Raw genomic sequence first — 12,761 nt, 5'->3', positions numbered from 1 at the left:
TTTAATATAGAATTATAGTACGAATATAAAGGTAGTAAACAATATATTCTATTTGGAATTGTTTTACACTATTTTATCATATTAGAATAGGAATTTTAACCTAGAATTATAGTACGAATAGGAAAAGTAGAAAACAATATATTTTATTAGAAAGAGAGATTTTTTTAAGAATTGGACAGGAAGTTAAAGTTCAGGATCGGATTTTGTTTTTATATATAGTATAGATTAGAATATGAATTGAATTACACTATTTTATAATATTAGAATAATAATTTTATCAAGACTATGTGGTCTAATGAACCCGGGTTAGACTTTCATTTGGAAGGTTGTGAGTTTGAGCCTCAGTGGAAGCGTTATTGGTTCTTTGTATTTTAGTAGGTTGAGAAAGTATATGAACAGATACTACATTGTAATAGAGTCAATAGCATTAAAAAAAAAGAATAATAATTTTAATTTGGGAGAAGTATAAGAATTTTAACCTAGAATTATAGTACGAATAGAAAAGTATAAAACAATATATTTTATTAAAAAGAGAGATTTTTTATGAATTAAGCTTAAATTTCAGGATTTTGTATATATATATATATTGTATAAGATAGTATAGATAGATTTTTTTATAATATTAGAATAAGAATTTTAACTCAATGGTTTTTTTTTTTTTTTTTTTTTTTTTTTTTTTTTTTTTTTACAAGGGAAGGGGGATACCCAAATTACTAAGTACCTCCAATAAGGCTTGAACCTATCACTTCCCACTTAGAGGAGCAACCGAATACCATTGGACCACAAGGTCCTTGGTTTAGCTCAATTGTTTAGTGGGTAGTATTTAGGACAAGAGACCAAGGTTTGAACCTCGACAGCGACAGTGTGGAAATTATATCCAAAGTGGACAGATTCCTTGTGCGCACCAACATTTGGCCTTGTCTACTGAATCATTGAGTCACCGTCATATTTTGTACGTTAATATTCTTATTATTATTAACACATAATTACTTTTAGATATTATTATTAATTACCACATATATTATTATTATTTTTCGTTCTGTTAATATATATATATATATATATATATATATATATATATATATATATATATATATTTTGTATTACAAATAGAAATTTTAATATAGAATTATAGTACAAATATGAAAGTAGGAAACAATATATTCTATTAGGAATTGTATTTTACTATTTTATCATATTAGAATATGAACTTTAACCTAGAATTATAGTACGAATAGAAAAATAGAAAATAATATATTTTATTACAAAGAGAGATTTTTTAGGATTTTGGAGGGAAGTTAAAGTTCATGATTTTGTTTTTAGATATTGTAGGGAGATAGGAAGATTTGCCCTACTAATAATAAGACATTAAATTATAAATAAATTAACTATGTTCTAATATTCTATTATTAAATCTATATGCAAAATTTTAGGAATTGAAATTTAAATGATACTTTCTCATAAATTTTAAAATAATTGCATTTTATGACTCGAATATAGAACTTTTGGCTCATAAATAGAAAATTTGAAAACTAAATATTAAATTCTCCGTTTAGGATTCAAACAATTTTATTTAAACCGAATCAATGTATAAATTAATGATATAAGTAAATTTAAACTCTAAATTTATATTAAAGTTATTTTTTTCCATGAAACTCAAAATAAAGATATATTCCGTATGTATTTCATAAAATCATTTATATCGATCAAATAATCTGAAAGAGGAATATTATATACACTTTTTAGCGGTGGATGAGAGAAGCCGCCATATAAAAGAGTGTTCCACTTCCACTCAGACTCTCTTTTGACAATTTGACACAATAATTAACCCCACAATGATTAATTAAGGTTATATTATGTCTGGAAACTTAGATTTAATTACAATTTCAAGCGTAAACGTGGCATCAATCGGAAGAGAGTACATGATTTTTCTTATACTCTCGCGAGTAGGATGGAAACATACCACCTCAACAGCAACCTCATCCTACCACATGTTCACCATCTTAAGTACCCTCATTAATGGACAAAATTATGCCTCGCACTCTTACCTATATATATAATATATATGTATATATATGTATATATATATCTCTCTCTCTCTTGGAGAAGAAACTGAGAAAGTGAAGTAAAGATTAACAGTTGATATGATATATGGCGATTGCACGGAGATTTCTATCAAGCAATAATTCGTCGACAGGTCCGCCGTCTGTGGCGGATCCGCCGTCTGAGGTGACTGTGGAATCTGATTTCGTGGTTATACTGGCGGCGCTGCTGTGCGCGTTGATTTGTGTGGTAGGGCTTATTGCGGTTGCTCGGTGTGCGTGGCTGAGGAGAGGCGGCGGCGGGGAGAACGTGCGGGCGAGAGGGCACCCGGCGGCGAACAAAGGCCTGAAGAAGAAGGTGCTCCAATCGCTGCCGAAGTTCGTGTACGGCGCCGCTTTCGTCGCCGAGAACGGCGGGAAGCAGTTGGCGGCGGACTGCGCGATATGCCTGGCGGAGTACGCCGAGGGGGAGGAGATCCGAATGCTCCCGCAGTGCGGCCACGGGTTCCACGTGCAGTGTATCGACACGTGGCTGGGGTCCCACTCCTCCTGCCCGTCGTGCCGACAGATCCTCATCGTCGCTCGCTGCAGGAAGTGCGGCGGAGGGGAGTTCCCGCCAATCCCCGCTGCCGGAGATGAAACTCAGCTCCGCCGCGGCTGCGGCGGCGGCGGCGGCGCTAATTTTCTGGTATAGCTAGCTGGGCCCCGATCCCCTCCACTGTAAAGCCGTAACCGTAAAAACTGTATCGGGACAATTCTGTTGACTTGTGGGACCCAACAACCCACGCCTGTAACCCGTGATTTCCGGCAAGGCCATGTGACGGCTCGCTCTCATCTCATCTCATGTGACTTCCGGGTCGGGGCAAGGACAAGGGCAGTTTTCCGGATGTTATCACGGATTAGTTACTCCTAGTATTAGTTGTAGTGTTTTTTCTCTTCATTTTCTCTCAAATATTTACCTACTGAACCAGTTAGTTAAATTCGTACGGACTTATAATACTTATTTTTGTACATACAAATTAAAAACTTAACATGTTTGGTAACTCTTAAATTAATGAGTTTGGTCATAATTCACCTAATATTGTAGCTGAACGAGGATTTTATTAGCGTGTATTAATGGATGCATTACTCTAGATTTACATAGATTAATGCTGCTTAATTTACAGTAAAATCAATTGATTTACAGATAAATAATGCAGAATCACGTTATTGGGTTTTGAGTCTCGTACAACAATTATGTTTCTTAATGGATAGATTAAAACAAATTAGAATGTTGGCACTTTGGCATTTGAGATCCTTTGGCTAAAATACGGAGTACAAATTTAGTGAAAGTTCTAAGTTGCTGCTGTGAGTACCGTACCTTATAGGTCATTTATTTATTTTAGAAAACTATTATATATTCGTATGTAGTTTTCAGCATTATTTTAATTAGATCGAGCCAGTGACCATAATAACATTGTCATATTATATTCTCTCTTAAAAGACTACAATACGAGGTATTTAATATATGAGGCCATTACAATGCTGCAAATTACAATGTTGCGTGTGTTATATAATGTTATACCTTGTATTTTGCAAGATATACTTTATATTGGGAAGTGGGAGCTCATTTAACGAAAACAATATCCTTTTCAAAAATAAAGGAATAATTGGGAAGACATCAAGATTTCACTTCACACACACACACACATTATATATATATATATATATATATATATATATATATATATATATATATATATATATATATATATTTCCTAAACTTATATTTGGGAGTTGCCATTTACCCCTTAAAAATGATATTCCTTGCTTATCATTGATTTCAAATCTAATGGATGAAATTTTTTATCTAATTATTTATTTATTTTTTCATTTTAATTGCCCTCAATTTTTAAAGAAATAACAACTTTACCATTATTTTTTTGTCTTCTTCCTCTTTGTCTTGATGTGATTTTTTTCTTTTTTTTTTTTTTAAACAATTTTTTAAAAAAAAAATCACTACATTATTCTAGCTAACATCTCCATTCTCTCCCTCAAAATCAAATCTAATGTCCTCCCGCATGTTCCTAATTCAATTCTTGTATATCATGTTGGTATCTAAATAACTTATTTATGTATTCTTATTTATTTTGTCATATAACAATTATTAAAAATTATATATATTATTATTTAAAAATTAGAACTTACTCGTTTTAAAAATAAAAAATAAAAAATTAGAACATACTAATTGATTGTTGGGCATGACGTTTTGCGCAAAGCGCGTGTCCACGACTAGTATATATATATGGATGAGATTATGTGCGAATGATGTCCTAAGTGCGAACGAGATCTGAGCCGTTGATCAAATCTAGATCAACGGCTCAAATCAATGAAATTAAAAAAAAAAAAAAAAAACGCGCGTCTGGAGATAAGAAGCAAATGCTAAAATTGGCGCACCTTAAGTGTTACAAAGACACACATTTAAGTGTTACAAAGACCCACCTTAAGTATAAAAATGACGCACCTTAAGCATAGAACTTATGTACCTTAAGTGTATAACTGATGCACTTTAAATGTTAAAATGACGCACCTTAAGCTATGGAAAGACACACCTTAAATAGTAAAATCATGCACCTTAAGTATAAAAATAGCACACCTTAAACATAAAACTCATGCACCTTAAGTTTATAACTGACATACTTTAAATGTTAAAATGACGCACCTTAAGCTATGGAAAGACGCACCTAAAGGTTTAGAATGACACACCTTAAGTTTCAACAAAAACGCACATTAAGTTCTCATTGAATAACTGACGCACCTTAAACACAGAAACCGTGTACCTTAATAAAGAACATGACGCACCTTAAGTACAAAAACTACACACCTTAAGTTTGACCAATACGAAAAATGACCAAATTGTAGCCTTTTTTAAAAATTCTTATTAATCCTGGATGTTGAGTTTAGCAAGATCGATCTGATGGGTATATTAGGCATGGGCTCGGGACGAACCGACCCGGGAAGGCGTGGTGCGAGGGGCCAAGAGCGGCCCCAGCGTGGGCCGACCAAGGCCTCGGCTAGGGGCCAATCGCGGCCCGGCCAGGGGCGACCTCGGCCAGAGCTTACTTCGACCCAGGGGCAGAAGACTGCCCCGGGTACCCGCGTGGACTCGGTTAAACTGCGATCCAACCGTCTCGCGAGAATAAGGGGGGGAGGGGGGAGGGGGGCGGTTGGGAGGTTTGCTAATATAAAAAGAGGGATCATTGTCTTGTTAAGGACAACTACTTCTTAGTTTTATTATTACCTTCACCTTGTAATTCTCCTACACACATTTATTGCCTTTATTACCACATTATCCTAGTCCTATTATTATCGGGTTTAGTAATTCGAACTACACCGAATTAATTAAATTCATCAAGATCAATGACTCTTATCTCACCATACGTTGTCTAACATACATATATATATATATATCAAGAAGTGAAAGGTAGAAGAAAATGGGTGATGCCTTTCCTTTACTTTCCGTCCCTTTTGGCATTTTATAATAATTGGTATTCGGATTCCCAATCCACCCAGACACTCATTAGATCTTGCTCACAAAATACGCTAATTTTTTTTCACCAAAAAGATACCTTCAAACCTCAAACCACCTTTACATTTCTGCCAAACAATATTATTAATGTCTTCGACCATATTGCTAGCTACATCTGCAAACTGCAACCACTCTTTTTAGCTTTACATGAATGCCCGCCCAACATCCTAGGCATCTAAGTCCCTGCTTTTCTTGCCTTGATTAGCCACAAGATTCATTACCCACGAAACACAAAGTCCTCGCTCCCAGTGCCCCACACCTTTGTGAGCATCTAGCCATTAATGTGCAATCCAACTATAAACTTAGGCTTTTAGTTGAGAAGGAGCAATGCCACTCATAAGCGACTGCACAGTCTATACTGCGGGCAATGCTATGCCAACTTTATGTATGTAACTTTGTTAAAGTTGGAGAAGATGTAAAGAAGCCAAAAAAAAAAGTGGGTGGAAAGATCTGTGTGGCATTGTAATGTGACCTGCATCCACTGTCATGACAATTACACCTTGTTTTAGTGACAAAATTGACAGTCTGTAACTACAACCTAATTTCCATCCATGTTAATTACAACTTGTTTTAGTGACAAACTGCCTGTCTGATCTATAACAGCAACTATGTTAATAACAACTTGTTTTAGTGACAAATTGGCAGACTGTATATAATATCAGTGTATCTATATCTATATCTCAAGTTGGAAGCAAAGCACAGTGTGAAAAGGATACATGACAATTGACAAAGCCAAGGTTATCCATCCAAGCAAAAAGGTTGATGAGACTAAAATATCTTACTTGTTAAAGAAGAAAGTAAATATATACAAGATACTTTTCGCTTTTTCTATAATAAATTATTATTATTAAACCCACTTCCAAGTCCCAACTCTCATACCCAACTCTATAAAATAATCAAATAATCTTTGATTAATGGAGTAATTATTTGCCTACCACTGCCAAACTAATCTTCATCTAATTGCAGGGTGAGTGTGTGACAGCATCAAAAACACAAAACAACTTAGTATTAAATTTCTTTTTTTTTTTTAATTGTCGATCACATGTTTCCTCAATAGAATACACTAAAACCCCGCACATTAAAAATAAAATTAATCTTGTATGTGTCGAAGACTCTAGGATTGTATTTTCAGGGCTTAAACTTGTATGTGCAGAAGACTCTAGGACTGTATTTTCAGGGCTCAAACTCTAGACGTCTGTATTTTCAGGGCTCAAACTTGTATGTGTAGAAGACTCTAGGACTGTATTTTCAGGGCTCAAACTCTAGACGTCTGTATTTTCAGGGCTCAAACTCGACTCTAGGACTGTATTTTCAGGGCTCAAACTTGTATGTGTAGAAGACTCTAGGACTGTATTTTCACGGCTCAAACTCGACTCTAAGACTGTATTTTCAGGTCTCAAACTTGTATGTATAGAAGACTCTAGGGCTCAAACTCGACTCTAGGACTGTATTTTCAGGTCTCAAACTTGTATGTATAGAAACTCTAGGACTGTATTTTCAGGCTTCAAACTCGAGACGTCTGTATTTTCAGGGCTCAAACTTGAGATGTCTGATTAAACTCGAAACTTTTGAACAAGGCGAAAGAGATTTACGTCATCTTGTCCACGCCAGGCCATATGAGTTATTAATTAATTTTCTTGAGCATGAAGGTCAGGATTTACGGCTAAGTAGAGATTGCAGATAAAAAGTGATTGTTGATTTATAGGCCAACTGTCATTTTTGTGTCTAAAGAATGGACACATCACACATTGGTTGGTTTGTGGAGTGCATAAAGGTAAGAAAGTGGGTGCGGGTACAAGAGGCCAAAGATTTGACCTGCCCAGAATGATAAGGTTTCCAGGAATTAATGAAGTTAACCCACTAAGGATGCTGGGAGTAAAAGGCAAGAACATAAATGATTAACAAATGCAAATGTTGTCTGTATTCATCAAAATCTCAAGAAATCAACACAACAAATTTTTTCTGTCCACATTTGGATTACATTATATTCTTAGCAAGCCCAACTGAAGGATTTGTGGGAAAAACAAGGTTTAGAAAATAAAAAAGAAGCCAGAAAAACCAAAATAAATAAATTTTTTGAAGAAAAATTATGAGAGCTTGTTGTTGAGTTCTCTGTTCTCCTCTTTGATCATCATATCTTTCTTCTTAATCACAAAATCTTCAATATTTTCAATCCTAGATGCCCTCTGGTTTTCACAGTAAGCTGAATTCCCCTTGAAATGATGCATGGAGACAAAAGGTATTTAATCACTTGTTTTCTTTGCACCAACAGCAAAGAACTCTGTGATGACTTCAAGGGGCATGCCCTTTGTTTCCGGAACCTTCAAGAACACGAAAACCCAAGAAACCGCGCACACAACCATGTAGATCCCGAACACTCCACGCAGACCAAAGTAAGAGAGCATTAGAGGGAGCGAGTACGTGACAATGATATCGCAAATCCAAAATGTGAGAGCGCATATCGCAATGCATTTGCCACGAACTCGGGTGGGGAAGATCTCAGCGCACAGGATGTTAGGGATCGGGCCATACCCCATCACAAAGCAGCACAAGTAGAAGACGACGCCAGTCGTGGATACAACCGCATTCACCACTTGCCCCATATCGATCGAACTCCCCAGGACTAGCGTCACAAGTGATAGAAACAAGACTGGCAAAGTCGTGAGCAAAAGCCACCTGCCACGACGACAGACTCAAACCAATGTCCAATGTGTGTTTAATTGAATTTAAAGCAAATGGAAATCTTCTAATAATTGAAGCATGTGCTCCATCTCAACTAAAAGTCTAAGCTGATAGTTGGATTGCACATTAATGGTTATATGCTCTCAACACTGATCTCTCAAGAACATAATTGGTCATTATTATTAAAATAAAATTCAATATTACCTCCTGCCTGCAAGGTCCATCAGTTTCATTGCAACACCTATGGCGGGAAGCATCAAAAGCGTTGTGGCAGCGCTAATGAGGATAGATGCCGAGTCTGGGCTCAAACCCAAATGTGCAAGCAGAAGTGAAACACCGGCACGTTGAAGAATTTGAGGCGTGTAATAGAGAACTCCGTTTATTCCAGAAAACTGAGCAATGGTCAATCACAGCATGAATTAGATATAGATAACCAGGAAAAGAAACCATGCTTCAAACAAATTAAACTTAATAGCAATTTGACCATATTACTATCTAGAAATGTTTTATATATCAAAATGGTTAATTACCTGCTGAAGTATTTGAAGTCCTACACCAACAATAAGTGCATGCTTGACTCCAGGCTCACAGAGCTCCTTCCAGCCAGGTTCTTTAGCTGGGGTGGGCTTGGATTTTTTCACCATTGCTTCTTCGATAGGTATTTGACCCATTATGTCCGATGTCCGAAGAACTGACTTGCTGACTAGAGCAGCGGCATGAACACATTCGCCATCTGCAGCAGGGTTATCACCACCAGTGAGGGAGACCATGGAGCCACGCCGTGATCCACCGCCACCTTCCTGATGCAAATAAATCCTTCGGAGTGCTCCTTCCTTTCTCTCGTCTTTCTTATAGGCCAGCTGCCAACCGCCACCGATACCAACACTACTCACTTCATTGTCCTCGTTTACTTGCGAAAGGGTGCTTCCTTGTCTTGCCTCCATATCCTTTCCTGCATTTGTGTCTTCATGTGAGAGGAGTGGGCTCCTTAGATTGTCATCGGACTCGTTCCCAGAATCATCGGATACATTACGATCCCCCTCCCTTTGGTTCTCCTCATCCCAATTTTCGGTTTTATTCTCAGCCACACCGAACATGCTGCCAAAATTCGAAAACAGCATGCTCTTCATGCTTCCTGAATTCTCGGGTAGCTTCTCATGTACACTGTCGAAGAGAGTGACCATAGGATCTATAAAAGAGCTCTGAGACGCTGCCATACTTCCACGACGGGTAACCAGGCCAAGAGCACTTTGCCCGGTGACAGGTTTTGCCACCCACGATTGCCCCTCTTCAGCACCATATAACTTAATTTGATCCTTGTCTACTACTTGTTCTTGGTTGTCATCAAGGTCGTTGTCTGGTGCAATAATATACTCTTCTACAGATACATCGCCTCCAACATCTAGACCTTCCATCAGCAAGGCCATTTCACCTATAGATAAAAGCGGGCCATTTTCAGTTATAGAAAAGCTCAATCTTTCTTGAGATCGAAAAAATTAAAGCAAAGCCAGTTTGATGATGCATCTGTTTGGACAAACTGCACTAAAGACAGAGGGTTCAAGGGGACCTGACACTTACTTCAGCTGCCTCGTTTCGGACTACAAAATTCTAAAAGGTTTTACTCGAAAAAATTTGCATTTTTCTCTAGGTAAGGTAAAATAGTCCTCTGGAAAAAGACACATTCTCTAAGCTCAGCAGATAATATCAGTTTAACCATTCATGGAAAATAAATGTATAAACACTATTGAATGCAGAAAAATGCATTGAGTTGCAGAAATTGAAGCATATGCTCCATCTCAACTAAAAGCTTAAGCTGATAGTTGGATTGCACATTAATGGTTATATACTCAACAGCCGAACACAAACCTGAGACATCTTCTCTGCTACGCAATTGCTGCAGAACTTTCTTAGCTTCCTTAATCTTCCCTTTACTGACAAGCCACCTAGGCGATTCAGGCAAGTAGAATATCGCCAAAAGGATATAAACAAGAGAAGGAATCGAAAGAACTCCAAGCATTACCCTCCAATTCGGTGATTCGTTCAACGACATTCCAAAGACCATGCAGTACGAAAAAAGCATCCCACCGCTGCCAGTTAACTGGGGAAAAGTATTCAATAACCCCCTTATTTCTGGAGGAGCCGTTTCGGAGATATAGACTGGAACAAGTGTGACTGCAAGACCAACTCCAAATCCATCCAGTAGCCTTGCCAAAAGCAAGGTATAAACATTTGGAGCCCACAGCATGAACAACCCACTAAGGAAATACAGAACAGATGAAGCTATGAGCAATGGACGCCGTCCTACTGTATCAGATACAGGTCCAGAAAACGTCGTGATTATTGTAGCTCCGATCAGTGACATCGCAACAATTAGCCCTTCCATGGTTGGCTGGGTTTCCAAATGAAATTCCTTCTTGATGTAAAGGAGAGATCCTGAAACACACTCAAGAAATCTCCTTTCAAAAACCATGATTTCATATAAAAAGAAAACTTACTGTACTATACTTGAAACACTGCATAATTACCAACATGAAAAATACCCATCAGATCTATCAAGGCTCTTTTACACATTGAGAAAAAAATATTCAACTATCATGGATAGAAAAGAAACTCACAGAACTATCATATCAATTGAAACATGTGCTCCATCTCAACTAAAAGCCTGAGCTGATAGTTGGTTATATGGCTTTGATACCAAATTGAAACATATGCTCCATCTCAACTAAAAGCCTAAGCTAAGCTGATAGTTGGATTGCACATTAATGGTTATATGCTCAACAGTATCAACAATATATATATACCTGCAATAGTTGCATTGTCCCATCCTTGCAACAGGTTACCAATGGCAGCAGCGAGTGCAACAAGCACAGCTCCGCTCATCCTCAATGAATTGAATTCTCTCTCTCTCAGTATACCTTTAACAAAGTATTTTGTGGAGCAAGAATCCAATATCTGTATGCATGGAAATAATGAAGATATTCAAATAGAACCCAGAAATCCTATTCACGAATCGAATCTCTGAATATAATGCAGGAATCTTCCAAACATGCAAACACTAACACAACCCAATACAAAATCGGGTCGCAAAAACGACAGCTTTCTTACAATCTCGGATCATATGCCCCTTTCTCCAATAACCACCCAGAACAGAAAGAATGAGAGAATAGCAAAGGGGGGAACAGGAACTGTGTATTCAGAACAGACAATGTATAAAAGTATAGGCAATTAAACGCGACATTGAGGCTTCACAAACCTGAATAAGAAGAAGGGATGATGGGATCGTAAAACCAGTTCAAAATAGGGTGATTGTGAGCGATGAACGTGGATCGCTGATCTGTTTTTTACAATTTATAATAATTTATTTTTCTCTCTGTTTGTGTTTTTCATTTTCTTCCAATTATATAGGTGACAGTTATTCTAAAAGGATTTAGATATTCCTAGATTGGACAGTGATTATGACAGTGAATGTTTCAACTTTTTCTTGCAGACGAAAATTTCTCACTCCAAAACGCATTACACCCCAGCTGGATTTGCATTTTTTCTTTACAACTGAATCATAATTCACATGTACTATACCTACATTCTTGTAAAAACAAATCTGCAGAATTACAATTTTCTTGGTATCAATCCCATGATTTTTAGGAATAATAATAAAAAAAGGAAAAATTGTATCTTTGATCCATGAGTTATACCCAAGTTCTGACTCAATCCCTGAGTTATTACTGTATGCAGTTTTAGTCCCTCGGTTATGAACGAAGTGACGCATTTGGCCCCCGATCGTTAAAATTGATGAAAAAATTACAAAATATTTAAAATTTGAGGGGTAAAGTAGGAAATTCACATTTTATTCTCCTTATATCAAAACTACTTTCACAACATTATTTTTCACTTCTTAGCCTCTTATTTCAAGATTATTCAATTCTAAAAGCATTTCAATAACTTTAGTATGACTTGTTAGGAACCTGGCTCTCGTATAACAAACTTAAGACTTAGCACAAACAAAGAAACACTTGATCATTGTCTTCACTCTTCAGACATGTGAAACACACTATCCTATCAATTTTCAATTTTCTTTACTAAGCAACATAGATAATCAAACCAGAACTTTTGAGATACAAAATGATGTCAAATTTCTCAGGTTGCTTTTATGATAAATTCACCAACGGAATAACTTTGAGATTTTTAGTATGTAAAAATTTTTCGTATGCAGTAGTTTAGTCAATAATCATTTTTAGAAGTTATAAAAGTTTTTAGAATTTTCATAACTGAGTCTTAGGTTCATCATTCATCACTTTGGTTTTTAAGAAGACAGAGGATATATCTACTATACTAATAAGAACCCAAGAGAGTTAGGCCTATAATGGGTAGAAAAAATGGCGGTCAAATTTTTCTACTATACTAATAAGAGCCCAAGAGAGTTAGGCCTATAATGGGTAGAAAAAATGGCGGTCAAATTTTTTAATCAAATG

At 36.6% G+C, this 12,761-nt stretch overlaps 2 protein-coding genes across 3 annotated transcripts; one reads left to right on the top strand and one right to left on the bottom strand.

Annotated features, from left to right (window-relative positions):
- Positions 1-2,062: 2,062 nt before the first annotated feature.
- LOC109167735 (RING-H2 finger protein ATL8-like) lies at positions 2,063-3,185 on the top strand. Its single transcript, XM_019316851.1, has one exon. It carries the CDS (start codon positions 2,152-2,154, stop codon positions 2,734-2,736), a length of 585 nt encoding a protein of 194 aa, XP_019172396.1. The 5' UTR covers positions 2,063-2,151; the 3' UTR covers positions 2,737-3,185.
- A 4,323-nt stretch (positions 3,186-7,508) lies between these two features.
- On the bottom strand, positions 7,509-11,624 carry LOC109167734 (monosaccharide-sensing protein 2-like). 2 transcript variants are annotated; one of them, XM_019316850.1, is made up of 6 exons: positions 11,546-11,624; positions 11,094-11,244; positions 10,159-10,725; positions 8,823-9,724; positions 8,497-8,684; positions 7,509-8,286 (listed from the first exon to the last, which is right to left on the bottom strand). In XM_019316850.1, the coding sequence occupies exons 2-6, from the start codon at positions 11,170-11,172 to the stop codon at positions 7,854-7,856; spliced, it is 2,169 nt and encodes a 722-aa protein (XP_019172395.1). In that variant the 5' UTR covers positions 11,173-11,244; positions 11,546-11,624; the 3' UTR covers positions 7,509-7,853. The 2 variants fall into 2 exon arrangements, with proteins under 2 accessions (XP_019172395.1, XP_019172394.1); XM_019316849.1 differs by having other exon boundaries at positions 11,398-11,607.
- Between the last annotated feature and the right edge of the window lie 1,137 nt (positions 11,625-12,761).

The sequence above is a fragment of the Ipomoea nil genome, unplaced genomic scaffold (genome assembly GCF_001879475.1).
Source record: "Ipomoea nil cultivar Tokyo-kokei standard unplaced genomic scaffold, Asagao_1.1 scaffold3169, whole genome shotgun sequence".
Taxonomy (NCBI): Eukaryota; Viridiplantae; Streptophyta; class Magnoliopsida; order Solanales; family Convolvulaceae; genus Ipomoea; species Ipomoea nil.
The sequence above is the reverse complement of the archived record's forward strand: the minus strand, read 5'-3'. Positions and strand labels throughout refer to the sequence as shown.

Excerpts from the sequence above, each read along its gene's own strand:
- LOC109167735 (XM_019316851.1), top strand. The coding sequence starts at position 2,152 with ATGGCGATTGCACGGAGATTTCTATCAAGCAATAATTCGTCGACAGGT.
- LOC109167734 (XM_019316850.1), bottom strand. The coding sequence starts at position 11,172 with ATGAGCGGAGCTGTGCTTGTTGCACTCGCTGCTGCCATTGGTAACCTG. Across the intron at positions 9,725-10,158 it reads TAGCAGAGAAGATGTCTCAG|GTGAAATGGCCTTGCTGATG; the intron begins GTTTGTGTTCGG and ends TTTTATCTATAG. Across the intron at positions 8,685-8,822 it reads GACTTCAAATACTTCAGCAG|TTTTCTGGAATAAACGGAGT; the intron begins GTAATTAACCAT and ends ACCATTGCTCAG.